Source organism: Acipenser ruthenus, chromosome 47 (assembly GCF_902713425.1).
Source record: "Acipenser ruthenus chromosome 47, fAciRut3.2 maternal haplotype, whole genome shotgun sequence".
Classification (NCBI taxonomy): Eukaryota; Metazoa; Chordata; class Actinopteri; order Acipenseriformes; family Acipenseridae; genus Acipenser; species Acipenser ruthenus.
The window spans coordinates 9,460,487-9,483,867 of NC_081235.1; the positions used below are offsets into that span (position 1 = coordinate 9,460,487).

Genomic DNA, 23,381 nt, shown 5'->3' on the forward strand with positions numbered 1-23,381 from the left:
CACCATAGCCGTGTCCATCGCGGTGAAGAGTGTGCTGCTTATATGAGCGGTGTTCCGATCAGGCTCGTCATTTACGTTTGAAAGCCTGGCCAGCATTCTCGGGCTGTGTTTACCATAACAATCAAAAGCATTGTAAACAGACGCCCATGCGACGTTGACCCACACCACACAGCACTAGATAGGGGTGGTTTAGGGGTATGACCCCCCCCCCCCCCCCAGCAATTCATAATTGATTTGAAGATATGTATGAAAATATGTATCGCTCAAAGGACGGAATGGTTACTGTAGCCTTTGGAAAAGAAGGTACAACGAAATTAATATTTACACCCGATTCATTGTTTACAAATCATGCACAACAGCGCCCTCTCTGGCCACAGCATCGCATTTCATTGTGAATTTCCTTTCCTGGGTGGAAAGTGATCCTCCTCTGGGAGGTGAATCGGCGTCCTCTGCTTTTGACCACCTCTGAGGACTCCTGGTTTCAGCCCCCTGCGAATCGCGCTTTAAACGGCTGTTGTCAAACTGAGACCTCTAAATACTAGACAGGTTTGCAATGAAAAACAGGAGGGTGGACTTGGGGATCCAAACTGTTATCTCACGAGCATGTTTGATAACTACACAGCAGTGCTTCTGTGACTGTGAGGTGAAACATCGCGGCTCTTCATGGGGCGAGTTCAAGCGCATTGCAAGTTTGGAGTGTAGTTGCAGTTACAAAAATGTGAATAATTGAGACGCTGGAAGGAGCACCTTTAAAAAGGCGCAGTATCCCGTATGAACCAGATCCCGGCACATCTCGCGTCACTCCTTATTGGCGCCAGCATTTTGATTGTCCACGCCCACTCCCAGTGGCCCCGTGTGGGGTGGTTATTGAGCGGCACACAGCGGGCCGGGGTGAGTGGATCCCCTAAAAACAGGTTAGGGAGGAGCTGCAAAACTTACAAAAAATCTGTACAAACATACATCGATCATGAAAATAACACTGGCGTGCGTTTATTAAATACTGATGTTGCACAATGAGTTCAACGATATTAAACAGTAAACTGAAGATTATTTTAAATGGCCTACAGCTAGACCTAATTAAAATCTCTCTCTCTCTCTCTCTCTCTCTCTCTCTCTATATATATATATATAATTTTGTTTGATCAACTTTGCAATCACAGTTTAAGCATTTCTAAACGACTCTGCGCTGCATTTGCTCCTGTACTATAAACCCAGACACACACACGCACGTATTACGTAGTAATGAAAGCAAAGCAGCACATGCGCCGCGACCAATCAGCGCAGCTTCCGCCCAGCTCCCGCCAATTCCGAGCTGGCGCTGGCTGTGTGGAGCAGAGCGGGTCTCGAGCCGGGGCAGAACAGAACGGAACGCCATCACGCGAACAAACCGGCCGCGGCGTCACGCTCGGATATTAGAGATTTCGAACCGGCCGCGGCGTCACGCTCGGATATTAGAGATTTCGAACCGGCCGCGGCGTCACGCTCGGATATTAGAGATTTCAAACCGGCCGCGGCGACACGCTCGGATATCAGAGATTTCGAACCGGCCGCGGCGACACGCTCGGATATCAGAGATTTCGAACCGGCGCGCTGTGTTTTGTTGAGACGGGGGACCCTGAGAGCGGATAAAACGTTGTTGTTTTTGCCCACCTGTTGTTTTGTACCCCGGTGTCCGGGGGCGGCGGAAGGGCTGTCTGAAGAAGGGACCCGCGGATTGACTCGACAGGAGGAAAAGTGAGTTACTCGGCGGGGGGGTTCGGAACCAAACCAGGGAGATACCCGGGTGATCAAGACAGGTTTTTGGGGGTGTTGTTTTCGGACAACCACGGGGATGCGGGCCTTATCGGTAAGGCGGGTCAGGGGAGCGGGCAAGTGAGAAACTGAGACAGGAGTGCAGGCCAGTCAGTCTGTAATAAACAGAAAACAGAAAACCAACTGTAATGTGGCGCACGTTTCTAAAAGTCGTATTTGTAAATGTGAAGTTTTAAACAGAAGGGACAGACGGACTCGGAGCGGGTTGTTTGTTTGTTTTTTCCGGTTCAGTTTTGCCTCTAACCGCTCGTGTTAATTGTTTGTCAGCAGCAGAACAGTCGTGCTGATAAATGCAGTTATTCGCCGCCGCTGCTGCTGCGTGTTGCGCTGCAGGGCTTGTAAACGCTACCCTGTGTGATTGTATTTAAAGACGGTCCTCTCTGGCCGGCGCCAGGCTCACACGATCGGCACCGCAGGATATTTGTGTGAAATCTCCTCTCCCTGAATCGGTAGCGGATGACGATCATGTCTTTAATAAACGCGGGGATGCTTTCTCGGGTTTTGCACACGCTGGCGTTTCTCGGCCGGTGCTCTCCCGTCAAGGCCGCTCGGTCTCTCTCTCCTGTCTCCGGAGTTTGTTTTCTGATTGATCAGACGAAGGCGGGATTAAAATAAAATAAAGCAAACGGGCTGATGAAACCGCCTCTGTGCGCGCTGTGGGACTGCAGAGGAAGAGGCTGCATTGCATACGAGTGCCTGCTTCGGCTTTTCAGGCGCTGTTTGATTTAAACACGGACGGGTTGACATGATAATCCTTAGCTAGTTTTCCGTGGTTAAAAGGCATGCGTTTCGATTTTGAGTTTTCTTTACGTGTTCTGTTTCAGGCAGCAGGTTCATGTGATGAAGGGGCAGGTTATTTTCCGTGTGTGTGGTTTCACTGGTTTGAGATCTCGATGATTCAGGTAGCAGACATGACCTGTTCAGGCTCATTCATTTGCAGTATGTATTGCTGGGAGTGTGTGCGTGTGTTTCTTTTAATACTCAGAGCTAGATCAATTGTTTTTGTTGCTTTAGTCAAGTTCTAATGACTTTTAAGGATTTCTGAAATTGTAATGACAAACCTTGCCAATGAAAGCGTGTGTGTGATATTAATAAGTGAAAAGTTAAGAAGGAATCGATCCTCACTCTGTGTTTTGTGTTTCCAGGTATGGAATGTAAAGCTAAATCCAGGGCTGCCGCAAAGAAGTTAGTTCAAGGTAACTGTGGGCTTCTTTTCTCATCTCTCTGCTCTGTCTCGAGTCTCACATGTGCACTGACTGACTGATTGTTCAGCTGCTGGTCTTTCTTTAACCAGGGGGCCAGCGTGACCCGGTTTGATCACACAGCTGGCTCCTGTAAAGACTGTTTCCTTTCTTTTTTCTCTCTTTCCTCTGCAGCCCGTCTGCCCTTCAAGCGCCTGAACCCCGTCCCCAAGGAGAATGGGGAGTCTGTGGAGCTCAAGAAACCCCGCCAGCACGGCCCTGCCAGCGCCCCCAAACAGCACCTCGACACCTCCGCCAGCGACGCGGAGAACGAGCACTACCCCTCCCTGCGGCTAGAGGCGCCCTCCGCAGTCACGCTGGTCAACGGCAGGGGGCCGCTGGACACGTTCATGAGCCGGGGGGCCGGGGGCAAAGGGAAGAGCGTGGACACGCCCTGCCTGACCATCGACCTCACTGAGGACTCCAACTCGACCCCCTGCCCGGGAGACCACACTGCTGTGAGAGAGAGCGAGCTGAACCAGGACAAGAGAGAGAGCGAAGTGAACCAGGACAGCACACAGAGAGAGAGCCAACTGAACCAGGACAGCACACAGAGAGAGAGCGACCTGAACCAGGACAGCACACAGAGAGATAGCAAACTGAACCAGGACAGCACACAGAGAGAGGACAGCACACAGACTGGCACGCTGACTAATGGGGCGGCCTCTCCCCCTGCTGATGTTGCCATGGACACCAGTACGGCAGACCAATCGGACTGCGAGATGGAGATGAGTGAGAACAGGAGCCTGGATTCCTCCTGCAGTGCCGGGAAGGAAATGACCAAGACCAGCAGCAGCAAGGCAGAGAGGACCCCCAGAGCAGGGCCTGAGCCTGGGGAGCAGCACAGGAAAGGGGTGCCCGAGGAGGGGAACCCTCCGAGGACTGAGAGTCTGGATGAGAGTCGGGTGACAGAGGCAGAGGAGACGGAGGAGGAAGAGGAAGAGCTGAGTCCAGAGAACGACTCCCTCCTGTCTCCCTCCTCTGTCAGCTCTCTGTCCACTGCAGAGAGCTCCCCCGAGGGGTGCAGGAGCACAGGCTCCCGCAGCGCCAGCACCCCCACGCACAAGGTGGGTGCTGATTGGGGAGCCAGGGAGGAGAGGCTGGGTCTTTATTTCTTGACCTTGCCCCTGGTTGTGTTGGATACTAATCCGCTGCTCGCAGCTTTGTGGATTGTGAATGAGGAGTTTTAACCATGAAGGCGCTGGAGTGTTTGTGATCGCAGCAGTAGAGCAAGGCAGTGTAGCTGCTGTCAGTGCTTGTAAAGCCTGACTGTTAAAATCCGGTTTAGTGTCGGGTGCAGCCCCCCAGGCTGGTGTCTGGGGGAACGTGTGCAGTTTTGTGGGGTTGGGATTGGGATGGGGATTAGGATCGGGTGTCCTGCAGGGGTAACTTGTGCTTTTTATTCCTCCCTAGCCACAGACTCCAAAGATCAAGAGAACCACAGAAGAAAAAGCAAAGAGGCGTTCGCTGAAGGTGAGAGCGTTTTCACGGGTTTGTTTCCCCACGAGGATTTTACTGCAGTTAATATCCATGCAGATGGGTATAATATATATATATAATTATACACGCACACGCACACACAGAGTATGTGTTGTATTTTAACTTCCAACTTCAAGTAGGTAAACGTACTGACCTTGACAGAAGGCATTGGCTGAAACGTTTTGCCTAAGTGTAGTTAGTTCTTATGAAGTTCAGGGGTGGAAAATAAGACTCCCATTGCACAGCGGCTTGATCCATTCCTGGTTTTACAAAGTTTAATAAGACACACCTGAGCATGTTACCTGTACACTGTGGCTAATCAAGCTCGCAGTAAAACCTGGAATGGCTGAAGCCGCTCTGCAATAGGAGTCTTATTTCCATCCCTGCTATGTGCATCAGGGTGATGTTGAATATTCAGTGTTTATATTCTCGTGTTCTCTCAGGACCAGGAGCGCGAGGACAAGCGCATTAAGCTGCAGGCGGAGAAGGAAGAGAGGGAGAGAGCGAGGGAGGAGGCCAAGGCAGCCAAGGAGCGAGCGAAGGAAGAGGCGAAGAAGAAGAGGGAGGAGGAGAAGGAGGCCAGGGAGAAGGAGAAGCGAGAGAAGAGGGAGAAGGAGGAGAGAGAGAAAGCTGAGAAACTGCTTGTGAAAGAGGAGAAGCGGAAAGAGAAGCAGGAGGCTCTGGAGTGAGTGCTTCCCTTCCCTTCCCTGCTCTCTGGAGATTTGGGTTTCGTTCAGTTAGTTTCTCTCAAACAGTGCGAAGCTCCATTGAAGCAGCGTGTTTGTTTAAACTGTTGTGCAGCAAAACTTTAAAGTAGTAATTTATTTATTTATTTTTCTTTCCCCAGAGCCAAGCAAGAAGAGAAGCGTAAGAAAGAGGAAGAGAAACGGTTGAAGGAGGAGAAAGAGGTGAGCTGCACTTCTGGCACTGGTGCTCCTTGCTCTCTGCTTGAAGATAACGCGCCCGGTCGCCACGGCTTTCGTGCTGCTGACGTTGTTTGTTTTTCTCATTTTCAGCGTGTGAAAGCAGAAAAAGCAGAGATCAGGAGGTTCTTTCAGAAACCCAAGACCCTGCAGGCTCCCAGGGTAGGAACCATCGCAGAGCCGCGCACGTGCTATACTTAAGAGGGGAGAAGGGAGGGGGTTTAGAATTGCTAAAGGAAATATAATCATTCACAACGCCCGTTTTTCCAGACTCTGGCTGCAGCCTGTGGGAAGTTCGCTCCCTTCGAGATCAAGGAGAACATGACTCTGGCACCCCTGACCCGGGTTCTGTGTGACCAGGAGGTTCTGGAGCAGCTGGACCAGTACCTGCAGGCACCGGACCGGTCTGCAAACGGGCTCCTTGAGTGGAAGAGCCGCAAGCCTCGCCGGAGCGGTCCGACCAGCCCCAGAACCAGGTGAGAGACCGGGCAGGACCGAGGCTTCGACACCACCGGGGAGGAACCAGAGGCATAAAACACCTTCCCTTAAACTTCCCCTTTAAGTGTTGACTTTAAAGGTGTTGCAGAAACCGAATGAACACATTCAAGACAATTATCCTTAAGTGTTGCTTTACATTCAAACTTCATATTAGTGTTGCTGAAAGGACTGGGTGCCACCAGGCTCCTGCTGCATGAGATGAACCCCGATCATTGTGGTAACTCAGCGCTGGTCTGTGTGTGTGGTTCTGGTTACCGGTACAGTGCCAACTGACCCTCTCTCCCCCGCAGTGATTGTGTGGTTCTGGTGGAGGGCAGCAAGCCTGACGGAGTCCCAGCCCGACAGGAGTGCGGCCGCATGAAGCTGCTTCACTTCTGTGAGAACTACCGGCCGGCCTACTGGGGCACCTGGAGGAAGAGGAGCAGCAAGATCAAGCCTCGCAACCCCCTGAGCCAGGACAAGGTGGGACAGGGGCTCTGCTCACTGTCTGCTCATCGTGTGTGTCTATAGATCCCTGCTCACCGTGTGTGTGTCTGTAGATCCCTGCTCACCGTGTGTGTCTGTAGATCCCTGCTCATCGTGTGTGTGTCTGTAGATCCCTGCTCATCGTGTGTGTGTCTGTAGATCCCTGCTCATCGTGTGTGTGTCTGTAGATCCCTGCTCACCGTGCGTGTCTGTAGATCCCTGCTCACCGTGCGGGTGTCTCTGTCGATCCCTGCTCGCCGTGCGGGTGTCTCTGTCGATCCCTGCTCACTGAGTTTGTGTTTCTTTCCTCAGGAGCTCCTGGATTACGAGGTGGACAGTGATGAGGAGTGGGAGGAGGAGGAGCCGGGAGAGTCCCTGTCGCACAGTGAAGGGGTGAGTGCAGCAGCAGCAGCAGCATATCCCCTTGCCCTGTGACCGCACTGCAAGAGTATTGCACTGACTCTGTGTGTCTCTCTACAGGATGATGATGACGAGGGGGGAGGGGAAGCTGCAGGGGACGATGAAGATGACGACGGCTTCTTCGTTCCCCACGGTTACCTCTCTGATGGGGAGGGGGCGTCGGAAGAGGTAAGGCAATGCCCGGTTAACTGGGTCTGTGTTACAAATATCTGAACAATCGAACAAACATTAGAAATGCTATTCGGTGGCAAAAATAACCAAGCTGATGTTCCTGTTGGTTCATGGAACAGACTTTATGAACAGACAAAAACATCTGTGTTCCAGCTGATTCAAAATGAAAGGTGGAATGGCTGAAAGTGCTACAAAACAGGAGTCTCATTCCCATCCCCTGTGTGTGTGTGTGTGTGTGTGTGTGTGACAGGAGTCTGCGGACCCAGAGAACCAGAAGGTGCGTCAGAAGCTGAAGGCGAGGGAGTGGGACGAGCTGCTGTCGAAGGGCAGGGTGAAGGTGCTGCAGGCCGTGGTGCTGGGCTGCGTGTGGGAGTGCGAGGGGCCCCCCGGGGACACGGTGCTGAGGACCCTGCGGGACTACGCTGTGTGTGTGCTGGACACACGGCTGGGGGAGGAGGCGGGGACCCCCGAGAGCATGAGCAAAGAGAAGAGGGACGATCACAGTGAGTCCGGGGGGGGGGGCTGTCGCTGCTCTTCAGTAAGATCAGTCTTCCATACGCAGTGACTGGCTGGTACCAGCACTTGTGTACAGCAGCGACTGGTCGTGATTCTCAAATGCAGTGTGAGCTAGCACTAGCTGAAATGTGGGTCTGCTTCCAGTTTAACTGTTTTAAGTTTTGAATGAGTGTTTTGTAGCTGGTTACATTTCAATAGTCGTACGATAAACAGATTAAAATAATTCTAGTTAGTGAAATACTAGTGTACCTTATTTAGAGTCATGTTTACGCAGGTTTGTAGTTCTGTATACAGCTGCACTGTGCACTGTAGAGCTGGAGCGCGTTGTCGCTAGCTGTAACTCCCCGCTCTGCCTGCAGTCCTGTCCCAGATGCTGCCTCTGCTCCACGGTAACGTGAACGGCAGCAAAGCCATCATCCGGGAGTTCCAGGAGTGCTGGCGTGGGAGAGCGGGGCTGCCCAGCCCCCCGGACTCCCTGGCAGGCAGCAGCGAGGACAGCGTGCCCTCTAAATACCGTCTGAAGCGGCTGATCTCGGAGAGCGCGGTGTACGAGAAGCGTCCGGCGCTGCGGCGCTGGTGCTGGTACGTGCACGAGGCCGTGCTGAAGAGGTTCTCTCGAGAGGAGCTGCCCGTGCCCTGCCAGTGGAGCTACATCACCCAGGTGCCCTACGCAGGCAGGGAGGAGGCTGGCACTGCGGGCACGGGAGGGGGCAGCACGCACAGCACCCCCCTCTCCTCATCATCATCACCGGCAGCGTCCGGCTCCGCCAAGAGGAAGCAGAAAGGCAGCATGTCCATCACCAAGTTCATGAGGAGATCCAAAGGGGCTGAGCAGGTAGGCTGATTTTAAACAAGTGCAATATAGTAAGTGAGTGCGTTTCTAACCCTGGCACAGTGCATTGCAGTACAGTGTGTGTGTTTAACCCTGGCACAGTGCATTGCAGTACAGTGTGTGTGTGTAACCCTGGCGCAGTGCATTGCAGTACAGTGTGTGTGTGTGTGTAACCCTGGCGCAGTGTATTGCAGTACAGTGTGTGTGTTTAACCCTGGCGCAGTGTATTGCAGTACAGTGTGTGTGTGTTTAACCCTGGCGCAGTGTATTGCAGTACAGTGTGTGTGTGTTTAACCCTGGCGCAGTGTATGGTGCTGCTGTTCAGTGTGAGGCAGTCCAAGCTGACCCCTGTGTTTTGCTCCCAGCAGTCTGAAGGGATGGAGACAGACGGGTTCCAGGCTGACACAGAGGAGGATGAGGACGATCCAGACTGTGTGATCGTACAGAATACAGGTGAGCACTGCTTCTCCTGCTCATCCTGCTCCCCCTGCTCATCCTGCTCCTGTTGCCCCTACTCCCCCTGCTGATCCTGCTCCTGTTGCCCCTACTCCCCCTGCTGATCCTGCTCCTGTTGCCCCTACTCCCCCTGCTGAGCCTGCCCCTGCTCCACAGGGCTTCAGCACGGAGCTTTCCCAGAAACAAACCAGTGACTTTGCCTGGAGATCCTGGGTTCAAATCCCAGTTTAGTCCCAGTCCGCTTCCTGAGCTCCCAGTTGCACCAGATAATAACAGAAGCCTCGCCCCTACACTTTGAGGGTTAGTTTTAAACAGATTTTATGATCTTATGAGTGTTCAGGCTTTCAGACATTTTCTTTAATCGGGGCAGTTTCCTGTGAGCGATGCAGGTGAGTTTCAGAAGTCCCCTCGCCTGCTTGACAGATTGTTTCTGAGTTTTGAAGTTGCTCACTTGTAGTATTTGTGTGTGTTTTGTTGCAGACTCTAAGCAGGGCTGTGCTGACAGTGTCCAGATGGAAGTGGCGTCCTCCAGCCCCTCTCCTGCAGCGCCTCCCTGCCCCTCTGCCTCCAGAATCTGAAGCAGGCATTTCTGTGCTGACGTGGTGTTTGTACGTCGGGGGTTATTTTAGTATGTTCATGTGTTTTTTTTATATATATATGTATTAAACGTTCTTCCGTGTCTGTGGACGGATTCGTTTTTGAAATACTTGAACAGATGTCAGTCCTTCTGTATAAAAGCGAAAAAAAAAGATTTAAAGGAAATGTTGCACTTTTTATCCTATTCCCTCACTTTTCCTCCTCCCCTCCCCTCTGAGAGCTGTTCCCTCCTCCCGTCCCCCCCTCAGAGAGCTGTCCCCTCCTCCCGTCCCCCCTCAGAGAGCTGTCCCCTCCTCCTCCCTCCCCCCCTCAGAGAGCTGTCCCCTCCTCCTCCCTCCCCCCCTCAGAGAGCTGTCCCCTCCTCCCGTCCCCCCTCAGAGAGCTGTCCCCTCCTCCCTCCCCCCCTCAGAGAGCTGTCCCCTCCTCCCGTCCCCTCTCAGAGAGCTGTCCCCTCCTCCTCCCGTCCCCCCTCAGAGAGCTGTCCCCTCCTCCCGTCCCCCTCAGAGAGCTGTCCCCTCCTCCCGTTCCCCCTCAGAGAGCTGTCCCCTCCTCCCGTCCCCCCTCAGAGAGCTGTCCCCTCCTCCCGTCCCCTCTCAGAGAGCTGTCCCCTCCTCCCGTCCCCCTCAGAGCTGGCAGGTTTGTGCTGCTGCAGAGAGCTGTGCCTGGCAGGGAAGTACCTGCAGCTTGGCAGGTTGCTTTGCATTCTGGGATTGGTGCTGTGGAGTTTCGTCTTCGTTCCCTCCTGAACTGACGTTCTCCGTTTCACAGAGGGTTAGGTACTCTTCTGAATCGCGACTCCATGTGTTAGGAGACTGGACAAACATTTCACATTCAGTTGTGTGGTGTTTTTTTTTTATTTTAAATAAAGCATTATATGTATTAAACAAACAAAAACAAACACAAAAACTCTTTCAATATCTAACTGTTTTTGAACAGACAGTAATTGCTTGTGTTGTATTGCAGTAGTGTGTCACTCAGTGTTGCGTGTGAAGTCTCTCTGTGAACGAGGCTCCTGGTGCATCGGTCACGCAGCTCTCTCCAGGCTGGGGGCTGAGCTGCATCTCCTGTGATAATCCTCTCCGGGTCTGTCTGCATTGCTGAGCTCACCCTAACCTGGAATGGACTTCCCTCCCAGTGCCAATGCTGTCTCTGCAGTGCTGCAGTTTGTGATTTTATTTTTATTGACACTTTCTGGGTCATCAAGGAGCTGTTTGTGGGGAGGAAGGGGCCACCTTCTCTGGAACCGGACACACTGAGACTGGAGCACCCCAGGAACTGCTGTTAGGTTTAAAATCCTGGCTCTGCAGCTGCAAACTATTGAACAAGGGCTCTGCGTTTGTGCGCTAAGTTTAGTGAGTGTTTTTTTTTTTGTGTACAGTAAATTTTCATTTTTGAAATCTGTTTGTTTTTTCTGTAAACAGTGTTGCTCTAATCTTTGTGCAGTTCTGTCCACTTTGCATTTCAATCTGTGTGGATCTGCCTGCCACCAATTCAAAACACACGCTGCGTTGCTCAGTTCAGCATACTTTATTGTAACGGATTTAAAGCAAATTAAAAAAGCAAAGCTTTAATTAATAATACAACAACGGTGGTGAATCAGCTCCATCCAGCGTGCCGTTACAGAGCAGGGCCGCTTGCCGCGTGTTCAGGAGGCGTGCTTTGATATTGACGCAGGTCTGCTGTTTGTATGCGTAGCAGTTTAAATACAACACAAGCTACAGTGGACACAGACCCCTGGCCTCTGCTAGAACACAGTGCATCTCTGTCTCTTGCTGTCCAGGCAGCGGTCTGTTAGATCACTTTCTCTTCATTAGAGTTTCCTGCTTGCTGCAAAATGAATTTTAAACACAATCACAGCTTGTATATGTTTATTATCCTGGGTCCCAGGCTTGCTGCCCCATGCAATCGGACGGCTCTCTCCAGTCTGCACAAAACCCCTTCCTTATTCTCTTTTGAATTTCATTAGTTTGAAGCGGGCGGCATCGCACGCATCCGTGCACACAAACGTTCCTCTGGGGAGGGATTGATGCTCCAAAACACGAAGGTAACAAAATCTCAAGACGGGTGGTTGTGTTTAAAAGGGAGTTTTCATCGTACACACACACACACACACACACGGCAGCAGAAGTCCGCTGCTTCAATAGTATTAATCTCAAGGGTTGTTCCATGAAACTGAAATACAGAATTGCTTTTATTAACTGGTTAAGTATGTGCAAGGTGCTGATGGTATTTTAGGCCAGGACCGATTAGTTCTTGAGGTTTTTAAAGCTTGACAGCAAAGCACCTTGGTTATTCTCGGAAGCAGTCTCTGAAATGAATCCCTCCTCAAAGCGGGTCACACTCTGGCAGCTTTGGGTTCCTGTCAACACTGCTGTTAGAAACGGCAGCTCTGCTTTTAAACTGGATCAAGAGAATCTAATGCTGGTCGTTTTCTTTGTGAAATTCTAGAAGTCGCTGTGAACCTGTGCTGCGGGACTAACCACTTTGTTAATAGAAACAGAGAGAGATTCAAAATGAAGATAAATGGGTTAAAACAATATGACTGGAAGTGAAATCCCATTCAGCTACATTCATGAACGAACATTATTCCTCCGTTGAAAGTGCAGCGCTTCCCCAGAGCACAGGACTGAAGCGCGGAGGATCTGGGTTCCAGTCACCCAAAGGCTTGATTAGTCATTCGGAGGCCTTGATTGGCTGGGTTGTGAAGTAGGGGGAGGGACAGGAAGGCCGCACGCTCAGTGCAGTCATGATGGTAGCAGGTTTGAGTGAAGTGCTGGGCTGCAGTGTGAAAGGAAGCAGGTTCAATGACTCAAAGCTACAGCAGGGTGGTTAAGAAAGGCAGAAGAGTCTGAGCGGATGGTACAGTAGCAGGTTTAAGAGGTGAACTTGCAGGTTTCAGTAACTCCCTCCCCTAAGCAGCGGGATTCAAAGAGGTGCGCAGGAATCATGAAGCATGTGTGTGTGTTTGGGGATGGAGGGAGGGGGGCAGGCAGGCAGGCTGCATGACGCTGGTCTCTCCCTCATGAGAGGGTCTGGATGCTGCTCATGAGTTCTGGTTTCAGCACGTCTGCGTTCTGAGCTCCAGCTGCTTCAATATCAGCCTGGACTGCGGCGTCCCAGGAGAGCGTGAGGAGAGCCGCTGGCACCTGAGAACACGAGGGAGAGAGAGGCACTGACACGAAGAAACACATATACCACACGAGGGAGAGCACACAGACTGACACTGCACCTGAGCACACGAGGGAGAGCACACAGACTGACACTGCACCTGAGCACACAGACTGACACTGCACCTGAGCACACGAGGGAGAGCACACAGACTGACACTGCACCTGAGCACACAGACTGACACTGCACCTGAGCACACGAGGGAGAGCACACAGACCGACACTGCACCTGAGCACACGAGGGAGAGCACACAGACTGACACTGCACCTGAGCACACGAGGGAGAGCACACAGACTGACACTGCACCTGAGCACACGAAGGAGAGCACACAGACTGACACTGCACCTGAGCACACGAGGGAGAGCACACAGACTGACACTGCACCTGAGCACACGAGGGAGAGCACACAGACTGACACTGCACCTGAGCACACGAGGGAGAGCACACAGACTGACACTGCACCTGAGCACACGAGGGAGAGCACACAGACTGACACTGCACCTGAGCACACGAGGGAGAGCACACAGACTGACACTGCACCTGAGCACACAGACTGACACTGCACCTGAGCACACGAGGGAGAGCACACAGACTGACACTGCACCTGAGCACACGAGGGAGAGCACACAGACTGACACTGCACCTGAGCACACGAGGGAGAGCACACAGACTGACACTCTGCACCTGATCTAACTGCATTGCTCAAACCACACATTCAGTCAGCAGCGCTCTCTCATGCTGGAAGAACCCTCCTGGGCTGGGTACGCTCCACCCCGATCTCGGGCTAGCATGAGATCGGGGCTGCTGGGCTAAAACAAACCCGCTGAGTTTAGCAGGTCATCTGTTAACTTGAACCCTTTCATGCATGAAATATTAAATTGCTGAAACCCCCCCCCCCCATTGATTTATATGGAGGAAAAGATGGCATGATGCATTTGCGTCTTCCATGTGTCGTATCTGAGGTCTCCATGCATGACAGGGTTCACGCTGCACTCACCAGACCGCACTCATTGAAGGCCAGGCTCTCGTCCGTCAGTCTCTGGCTCCCCGGTGCGATCAGCAAGAAGGGCTGCCAGCCGTTCAGCAGGGAGTCACGCACAAACTCATACAGAGCAGAGACACGCTCCCGAGCAAAGAACGTGCCTGTAGAGACAGAGACAGGGAGGGAGAGGGAGAGAGAGTCAGACAGAGCAGAGACACGCCCCTGAGTAAAGAACGTGGGTGTGCAGGGGAGATATAGCAGGAGGTATAGGGCAGGGTGTACAGGGCAGGCTCAGGGCAGGTTTAGCAGGGTGTACAGGGCAGGCTCAGGGCAGGTTTAGCAGGGTGTACAGGGCAGGCTCAGGGCAGGTTTAGCAGGGTGTAGAGGGCAGGCTCAGGGCAGGTTTAGCAGGGTGTATACGGCAGGCTCAGGGCAGGTTTAGCAGGGTGTAGAGGGCAGGCTCAGGGCAGGTTTAGCAGGGTGTATAGGGCAGGGTGTTCAGGGCAGGTTTAGCAGGGTGTACAGGGCAGGCTCAGGGCAGGTTTAGCAGGGTGTAGAGGGCAGGGTGTTCAGGGCAGGTTTAGCAGGGTGTACAGGGCAGGCTCAGGGCAGGTTTAGCAGGGTGTAGAGGGCAGGCTCAGGGCAGGTTTAGCAGGGTGTACAGGGCAGGCTCAGGGCAGGTTTAGCAGGGTGTACAGGGCAGGCTCAGGGCAGGTTTAGCAGGGTGTAGAAGGCAGGCTCAGGGCAGGTTTAGCAGGGTGTAGAAGGCAGGCTCAGGGCAGGTTTAGCAGGGTGTACAGGGCAGGCTCAGGGCAGGTTTAGCAGGGTGTAGAGGGCAGGCTCAGGGCAGGTTTAGCAGGGTGTAGAAGGCAGGCTCAGGGCAGGTTTAGCAGGGTGTACAGGGCAGGCTCAGGGCAGGTTTAGCAGGGTGTACAGGGCAGGCTCAGGGCAGGTTTAGCAGGGTGTAGAGGGCAGGCTCAGGGCAGGTTTAGCAGGGTGTACAGGGCAGGCTCAGGGCAGGTTTAGCAGGGTGTAGAAGGCAGGCTCAGGGCAGGTTTAGCAGGGTGTACAGGGCAGGCTCAGGGCAGGTTTAGCAGGGTGTAGAGGGCAGGCTCAGGGCAGGTTTAGCAGGGTGTACAGGGCAGGCTCAGGGCAGGTTTAGCAGGGTGTACAGGGCAGGCTCAGGGCAGGTTTAGCAGGGTGTACAGGGCAGGCTCAGGGCAGGTTTAGCAGGGTGTAGAGGGCAGGCTCAGGGCAGGTTTAGCAGGGTGTACAGGGCAGGCTCAGGGCAGGTTTAGCAGGGTGTAGAGGGCAGGCTCAGGGCAGGTTTAGCAGGGTGTAGAGGGCAGGCTCAGGGCAGGTTTAGCAGGGTGTACAGGGCAGGCTCAGGGCAGGTTTAGCAGGGTGTAGAGGGCAGGCTCAGGGCAGGTTTAGCAGGGTGTACAGGGCAGGCTCAGGGCAGGTTTAGCAGGGTGTAGAAGGCAGGCTCAGGGCAGGTTTAGCAGGGTGTAGAAGGCAGGCTCAGGGCAGGTTTAGCAGGGTGTACAGGGCAGGCTCAGGGCAGGTTTAGCAGGGTGTAGAGGGCAGGCTCAGGGCAGGTTTAGCAGGGTGTACAGGGCAGGCTCAGGGCAGGTTTAGCAGGGTGTAGAGGGCAGGCTCAGGGCAGGTTTAGCAGGGTGTACAGGGCAGGCTCAGGGCAGGTTTAGCAGGGTGTACAGGGCAGGCTCAGGGCAGGTTTAGCAGGGTGTACAGGGCAGGCTCAGGGCAGGTTTAGCAGGGTGTAGAGGGCAGGCTCAGGGCAGGTTTAGCAGGGTGTAGAAGGCAGGCTCAGGGCAGGTTTAGCAGGGTGTAGAAGGCAGGCTCAGGGCAGGTTTAGCAGGGTGTACAGGGCAGGCTCAGGGCAGGTTTAGCAGGGTGTAGAGGGCAGGCTCAGGGCAGGTTTAGCAGGGTGTACAGGGCAGGCTCAGGGCAGGTTTAGCAGGGTGTAGAGGGCAGGCTCAGGGCAGGTTTAGCAGGGTGTACAGGGCAGGCTCAGGGCAGGTTTAGCAGGGTGTACAGGGCAGGCTCAGGGCAGGTTTAGCAGGGTGTACAGGGCAGGCTCAGGGCAGGTTTAGCAGGGTGTACAGGGCAGGCTCAGGGCAGGTTTAGCAGGGTGTACAGGGCAAGCTCAGGGCAGGTTTAGCAGGGTGTACAGGGCAGGCTCAGGGCAGGTTTAGCAGGGTGTAGAGGGCAGGCTCAGGGCAGGTTTAGCAGGGTGTAGAAGGCAGGCTCAGGGCAGGTTTAGCAGGGTGTACAGGGCAGGTTTAGCAGGGTGTACAGGGCAGGCTCAGGGCAGGTTTAGCAGGGTGTAGAGGGCAGGCTCAGGGCAGGTTAGCGCACCCTGCAGCAGGTTCCCGTCGGGCAGGCGTATCCTCAGCAGGGTGTAGTTGTATTTCCTCATCTCTCTCTGCTCATCTCGCTCTCTCATGGCTTTGGTGCGCAGCATGGCGTTCCTCTCCACTGCATCGCTCCTATTAATATCACAGTGTCACAGTATTAATATCACAGTGTCACAGTATTAATATCACAGTGTCACAGTATTAATATCACAGTGTCAGTGTCACAGTATTAATATCACAGTGTCACAGTATTAATATCACAGTGTCACAGTATTAATATCAGTGTCACAGTGTTAATATCACAGTGTCACAGTGTTATCACAGTGTCACAGTATTAATATCAGTGTCACATTATTAATATCAGTGTCACAGTATTAATATCAGTGTCACATTATTAATATCAGTGTCACAGTATTAATATCAGTGTCACAGTGTTAATATCACAATGTCACAGTATTAATATCAGTGTCACAGTATTAATATCAGTGTCACAGTATTAATATCAGTGTCACAGTAATATCAGTGTCACAGTAATATCAGTGTCACATTATTAATATGTGTCACAGTATTAACATCAGTGTCACAGTATTAACATCACTGTGTCAGTGTTATCACAGTGTCACAGTATTAATATCACAGTGTCACAGCATTAATATCAGTGTCACAGTGTTACAGTATTAATATCACAGTGTCACAGTATTAATATCAGTGTCACAGTATTAATATCACAGTGTCACAGTATTAATATCACAGTGTCACAGTATTAATATCACAGTGTCACAGTGTTACAGTATTAATATCACAGTGTCACAGTATTAATATCACAGTGTCACAGTATTAATATCACAGTGTCACAGTGTTACAGTATTAATATCACAGTGTCACAGTGTCAGTGCTGGGTTCCCTCATACCGGAGCTGCTGCTCTCGTTTCAGCTCCTCCGCGGTCAGGCTGTAGAAGTCGGGGGGCAGCTCGAAGCGCGAGGCCTGGGGAGAGGGCTTGTAGACCTGGCTCTGTCTGTGCAGCCTGGCCTTGAGCGGCTCAGCCCCCAGCAGCCTGTCCCTGCTCTCCTGCAGAGCCTGCAGCCGGGACACAGCCTCCTCACTCAGCACCAGGACATCCTCGCAGTCCTCTGGAGGGGAAAGAGGACAGACAGTCACTGGGGCTGCCACAGCATCACCGGCGCTACCAACCACCCTTCATCCACAAGCTATCAGACACTCAATAGAGCTGCATTTAAAAATTCCAAAAGACTCTTAACACACTGTTGGGTTACCTTGTCCAGGCACAGGCAGCCGCTGGTTCTCAAAGCCGATGGACTGGAGGAATTCCTGGGTGCCCTCGAGACAGCTCACCCTCTCCTGAGAAACAGAGACAGGGATCGGAGCTGGGACCGAGCGACACACACACACACACACAGCTCACCCTCTCCTGAGAAACAGAGACAGGGATCGGAGCTGGGACCGAGCGACACACACACACACACACACACAGCTCACCCTCTCCTGAGAAACAGAGACAGGGATCGGAGCTGGGACCGAGCGACACACACACACACACACAGCTCACCCTCTCCTGAGAAACAGAGACAGGGATCGGAGCTGGGACCGAGCGACACACACACACACACACAGACAGACAGACAGACAGACAGACAGACAGTCAGGCTCACACACAGACACACAGACAGACAGGCTCACACACAGACAGACGGACAGACAGGCTCACACACAGACACACACAGACAGGCTCACACACAGACACAGACAGACAGGCTCACACACACACACACAGACAGACAGGCTCTCACACACACACACACACACAGACAGACAGACAGACAGGCTCACACACACACACACACACACAGACAGACAGGCTCTCACACACACACACACAGACAGACAGACAGGCTCACACACACACACACACACACACACACACAGACAGACAGACAGGCTCACACACAGACAGACAGGCTCACAATCTGCAAAAAGAGCTCAGCTGAAATGAATATAACTGAGCTGAGCTGCTGCAGAAAGCCATTTAACCAGTCAGCTCAAAATAACACATTCAGCAACGCTGGGCATTCCTGTGGAATGAAACAGTCAGTCTTTAAAGAAATAAAGAGGCTTCACCTGGAAGATTTTATTCTGCAATCGGATTTTCCGGTATTTCTCTTCAGTGGGGTTTTTACAGATGTTATCAATGTACCTAAGACAGAAAACAAGGACAGGCTGTTGCCGGCAACAACCAGCTGTGATATTTGCCGGCCTTTCTCTGCAGTACAGAGGGCTCACCAGGGTGCAGTTCAAACATGTGACCAGGAGATGGAGACAATCTGCCACTATGTACACACAACAAGTATTTGTGGAGGTCATGTGCCGCTTTCAGCAGATGGAAGAACACTGGAAAACTGAAAACGTGCGTGTGTGTGGGTGTGTGTGTGTGCGCGTGTGCGTGTGTTTATATATATAATTACACGTGTGTGTTTTTTATTATTGAGATTTTCAGCTCTTGCTCTTAATTGGACTTGCATTTCAGGAAACAGCAAAACATATTTACAACAAAATAAAACTTTGAATAAGTAAAACAAAACAACTTGTATGTGTTTATACCCTGTGCCCCTGAGACACGAGATCGAGACAGAGATAGAGACAGAGATATATAGAGATAGAGACAGAGATATATAGAGACAGAGATAGATACAGAGACAGATACAGAGATAGACAGAGATAGATATAGAGATAGATACACAGATAGATATAAAGATTGCTATAGAGACAGATACAGAGATAGATACAGATACAGAGACAGAGATGTTGTTGTGTCTCCTCTTTGGTGTGGAATAGTTTGTGCTTGGTTAGTTTGTGTTTGGTTAGTTTGTGCTTGGTTAGTTTGTGCTTGGTTAGTTTGTGCTTGGTCGGTTTGTGCTTGGTCGGTTTGTGCTTGGTCGGTTTGTGCTTGGTTGGTTTGTGCTTGGTTGGTTTGTGCTTGGTTGGTTTGTGCTTGGTTAGTTTGTGCTTGGTTAGTTTGTGCTTGGTTAGTTTGTGCTTGGTTAGTTTGTGCTTGGTTAGTTTGTGCTTGGTTAGTTTGTTCTTGGTTGGTTTGTGCTTGGTTAGTTTGTGCTTGGTTAGTTTGTTCTTGGTTAGTTTGTTCTTGGTTAGTTTGTGCTTGGTTAGTTTGTTCTTGGTCAGTTTGTGCTTGGTTAGTTTGTTCTTGGTTAGTTTGTGCTTGGTTAGTTTGTGCTTGGTTAGTTTGTGCTTGGTTGGTTTGTGTTTGGTTGGTTTGTGCTTGGTTAGTTTGTGCTTGGTTAGTTTGTTCTTGGTTAGTTTGTTCTTGGTCAGTTTGTTCTTGGTTAGTTTGTGCTTGGTTAGTTTGTGCTTGGTTAGTTTGTGCTTGGTTAGTTTGTGCTTGGTTAGTTTGTTCTTGGTTAGTTTGTTCTTGGTTAGTTTGTGCTTGGTTAGTTTGTGCTTGGTTAGTTTGTTCTTGGTCAGTTTGTTCTTGGTTAGTTTGTGCTTGGTTAGTTTGTGCTTGGTTAGTTTGTGCTTGGTTAGTTTGTGCTTGGTTAGTTTGTGCTTGGTTAGTTTGTGCTTGGTTAGTTTGTTCTTGGTTAGTTTGTTCTTGGTTAGTTTGTGCTTGGTCAGTTTGTTCTTGGTTAGTTTGTGCTTGGTTGGTTTGTGCTTGGTTAGTTTGTGCTTGGTTAGTTTGTGCTTGGTTAGTTTGTGCTTGGTTAGTTTGTGCTTGGTTAGTTTGTTCTTGGTCAGTTTGTTCTTGGTCAGTTTGTTCTTGGTTAGTTTGTTCTTGGTTAGTTTGTGCTTGGTTAGTTTGTGCTTGGTTAGTTTGTTCTTGGTTAGTTTGTTCTTGGTCAGTTTGTTCTTGGTTAGTTTGTTCTTGGTTAGTTTGTTCTTGGTTAGTTTGTTCTTGGTCAGTTTGTTCTTGGTCAGTTTGTTCTTGGTTAGTTTGTTCTTGGTTAGTTTGTTCTTGGTTAGTTTGTGCTTGGTTAGTTTGTTCTTGGTTGGTTTGTTCTTGGTTAGTTTGTTCTTGGTCAGTTTGTTCTTGGTTAGTTTGTGCTTGGTCAGTTTGTTCTTGGTTAGTTTGTGCTTGGTCAGTTTGTTCTTGGTTAGTTTGTGCTTGGTCAGTTTGTTCTTGGTTAGTTTGTGCTTGGTTGGTTTGTGCTTGGTTAGTTTGTGCTTGGTTAGTTTGTGCTTGGTTAGTTTGTTCTTGGTCAGTTTGTTCTTGGTCAGTTTGTTCTTGGTTAGTTTGTTCTTGGTTGGTTTGTGCTTGGTTAGTTTGTTCTTGGTTAGTTTGTTCTTGGTCAGTTTGTTCTTGGTCAGTTTGTTCTTGGTCAGTTTGTTCTTGGTCAGTTTGTTCTTGGTCAGTGACAGACTCACTTTGCGATGACCTCAGTGGCCGCCTTCACCTTCTCCCTGTCCTTGTTAAACGTGTGCACCATCATGACCGAGGCTTCCACCGGGTCTTCAGCAAATTTCTAAGAAAGGAAAAGGAAATGCAGTGAACCCTCCCTGAGCCAGGAAAGAGAGTGAAGAGAGGAGCGCTGGAGAATCCATCCCGCCTCCCACACATTCCTACCATGAGCACGGCTTCTTTAATGTGAGCCTCTCGCTCGCCCTTTGTTAAGGTGGCTCCGGTCAGCGGGCAGGTGAAATACACGCCGGACACAGAGAGCGACGCAGGGTCCTCCTTAACCGGCACTCTGGATCCCTGGGGGGAGGAATAAAAAGAGGGGGGGGGTTATAAACATGATGTCAGAGAACGTCCCAACACTTCTGCAAATGATTTTAAAAAGTAAATGCTTTGTGTCTGGCTCCTCACTGAGGGCTGTGCCTCGCTGGACCCGTCCTGCTTCAAATCCACCACAGCAGCAGCTTCAGCCAGCAGCTCCCTCTTCACTGAAAGAATGAAAGAAAGAAAGAAAGAAACAGTGTATCTAGTGAACGAGACAGAGAGAGATTCCGTTGTGATGTCAGGCTGGGATAGTGCATCACTCAGAGCATCATGCAAGACTCCCTCAACACCAGGCTCACACCAGATCACCAGGCTCGCACTCTCCTCCCAGTCCCTCTGCTCTAACACCAGGCTCGCACTCTCCTCCCAGTCCCTCTGCTCTAACACCAGGCTTGCACTCTCCTCCCAGTCCCTCTGCTCTAACACCAGGCTCGCACTCTCCTCCCAGTCCCTCTGCTCTAACACCAGGCTCCCACTCTCCTCCCAGTCCCTCTGCTCTAACACCAGGCTCGCACTCTCCTCCCAGTCCCTCTGCTCTAACACCAGGCTCACACTCTCCTCCCAGTCCCTCTGCTCTAACACCAGGCTCACACTCTCCTCCCAGTCCCTCTGCTCTAACACCAGGCTCACACTCTCCTCCCAGTCCCTCTGCTCTAACACCAGGCTCGCACTCTCCTCCCAGTCCCTCTGCTCTAACACCAGGCTCGCACTCTCCTCCCAGTCCCTCTGCTCTAACACCAGGCTCGCACTCTCCTCCCAGTCCCTCTGCTCTAACACCAGGCTCGCACTCTCCTCCCAGTCCCTCTGCTCTAACACCAGGCTCGCACTCTCCTCCCAGTCCCTCTGCTCTAACACCAGGCTCGCACTCTCCTCCCGGTCCCTCTGCTCTAACACCAGGCTCGCACTCTCCTCCCGGTCCCTCTGCTCTAACACCAGGCTCACACTCTCCTCCCAGTCCCTCTGCTCTAACACCAGGCTCGCACTCTCCTCCCAGTCCCTCTGCTCTAACACCAGGCTCGCACTCTCCTCCCAGTCCCTCTGCTCTAACACCAGGCTCGCACTCTCCTCCCAGTCCCTCTGCTCTAACACCAGGCTCGCACTCTCCTCCCGGTCCCTCTGCGTGACTCACCTTGGTTGCGGATGGCTTGCTGGGAGGAGGGGGGTCGCAGTTTGGGTTGCTGATCGACTCTCGACAGCGCCGCCGCTGCCGCCATCTGCGCTCCTTCCGTGGGGACGTGGCGAGGCTTGGGGGGGGCGCTGGCCTTGGACACGGGGGGCTTGGAGCTGTGGAGGGGGCAACACAGAACCAACGCAATCATCCTTCTCCGCTGTTTAAAGACCTGGCCATTTTGTTAATGGCGGGTCCAACACACAACCCTTAAGTGCATTTTTTTTTCGTCGTTCTAAAAAATTCTTGAATGTTTCTGTTCATTTTAAGCTAATTTTGTGCACGACAGTACTCACTCTCACACTCACTCTCACACACCCTCACTCACTCACCCTCACCCTTACTCACTCACTCACTCCCTCCCTCACCCTCACACACTCTCACTCTCCCTCACCCTCACACACTCTCACTCTCCCTCACCCTCACTCCCTCCCTCACCCTCACACACTCTCACTCTCCCTCACCCTCACACACTCTCACTCACCCTCACTCCCTCCCTCACCCTCACACACTCTCACTCTCCCTCACCCTCACACACTCTCACACACCCTCACCCTCACTCACTCACCCTCACCCTTACTCACTCACTCACTCCCTCCCTCACCCTCACACACTCTCACTCTCCCTCACCCTCACTCACTCACTCCCTCACCCTCACACACTCTCACTCTCCCTCACCCTCACTCCCTCCCTCACCCTCACACACTCTCACTCTCCCTCACCCTCACTCCCTCCCTCACCCTCACACACTCTCACTCTCCCTCACCCTCACTCCCTCCCTCACCCTCACACACTCTCACTCTCCCTCACCCTCACTCCCTCCCTCACCCGTTGCATTATCGTATTCTGCTGCACAGATTCAGCGCCTCTGACTTTCGGCCATTTGCATTCGATCGGATTATTTCCGCCGTCTCGCCCTTGAGTTTATTTCAGGAGATCCCCCCCGATTTCAGTCGCAGTCTGGAGCCCCGGAGCCCCGGACCCCGAGCTGCATTGGCCGGCGGTCGCTGTGTTTTATTTCTCAGTAGGGTACTACCGGCCGGGTCTTTAAATATCCTAAAATAATCAAACTGCCCGTCTGGAGCGGCGCTATCGCATCGCCTACATGTTATTTACTGTGTTTATTTTGCAGTTTGTTTTAAATTTATTTTTTTACCTGCTTTCATCTGTAAGCTTTTTCCCTGGGCCGGCTGATTTAAACTTGACGTCTTTTTTAATATCCTGGAAAAATTTCTTCATGGTTTTTTAAAAATAATTAATCCGTTTTTAAAACTAGTCGGACTGATTTTATCAAGCGCCGTATTTACACCTTGACGCGCAGAGACAGGAAGTGAGGTAACAGCAAACCAATGCGAAGGCAGACACGCCCCTTAAAGGAGCAGCAGCAGGCAGTGAGCGTGTGCGTGTGCGTGTGCGTGTGCGTGTGCGTGTGCGTGTGCGTGTTGTGCAGTTTGTAATTACATACATACATACATACATACATACATACATACATACACACACAGCAGAGCCGGTATTTGTCTATTT

General features: G+C 51.7%; 2 protein-coding genes across 6 annotated transcripts; one reads left to right on the plus strand and one right to left on the minus strand.

Moving 5' to 3' along the window:
• The first annotated feature begins 1,239 nt into the window (after window positions 1–1,239).
• LOC117971443 (chromatin assembly factor 1 subunit A-like) lies at window positions 1,240–9,494 on the plus strand. 3 transcript variants are annotated; one of them, XM_059014019.1, is made up of 15 exons: window positions 1,240–1,734; window positions 2,958–3,008; window positions 3,189–4,120; window positions 4,467–4,526; window positions 4,976–5,217; window positions 5,380–5,440; window positions 5,549–5,617; window positions 5,726–5,931; window positions 6,244–6,415; window positions 6,731–6,811; window positions 6,899–7,006; window positions 7,260–7,512; window positions 7,885–8,360; window positions 8,726–8,810; window positions 9,294–9,494. In XM_059014019.1, exons 2-15 carry the CDS (start codon window positions 2,960–2,962, stop codon window positions 9,389–9,391), a joined length of 2,892 nt encoding a protein of 963 aa, XP_058870002.1. In that variant the 5' UTR covers window positions 1,240–1,734; window positions 2,958–2,959; the 3' UTR covers window positions 9,392–9,494. The 3 variants fall into 3 exon arrangements, with proteins under 3 accessions (XP_058870002.1, XP_058870000.1, XP_058870001.1); XM_059014017.1 differs by having other exon boundaries at window positions 1,241–1,734; window positions 8,723–8,810; XM_059014018.1 differs by lacking the exon at window positions 1,240–1,734 and adding an exon at window positions 1,735–1,846 and having other exon boundaries at window positions 8,723–8,810.
• Window positions 9,495–10,922: 1,428 nt separating this feature from the next.
• On the minus strand, window positions 10,923–23,209 carry LOC117971428 (UBX domain-containing protein 6-like). Of its 3 annotated transcripts, none has more exons than XM_059014021.1 (11): window positions 23,011–23,208; window positions 21,816–21,970; window positions 20,774–20,850; window positions 20,531–20,662; window positions 20,332–20,429; window positions 18,076–18,151; window positions 17,214–17,298; window positions 16,850–17,069; window positions 15,940–16,070; window positions 13,576–13,721; window positions 10,923–12,556 (listed from the first exon to the last, which is right to left on the minus strand). In XM_059014021.1, exons 1-11 carry the CDS (start codon window positions 23,091–23,093, stop codon window positions 12,431–12,433), a joined length of 1,329 nt encoding a protein of 442 aa, XP_058870004.1. In that variant the 5' UTR covers window positions 23,094–23,208; the 3' UTR covers window positions 10,923–12,430. The 3 variants fall into 3 exon arrangements, with proteins under 3 accessions (XP_058870004.1, XP_058870005.1, XP_058870006.1); XM_059014022.1 differs by having other exon boundaries at window positions 22,683–23,160; XM_059014023.1 differs by lacking the exon at window positions 13,576–13,721 and having other exon boundaries at window positions 23,011–23,209.
• Between the last annotated feature and the right edge of the window lie 172 nt (window positions 23,210–23,381).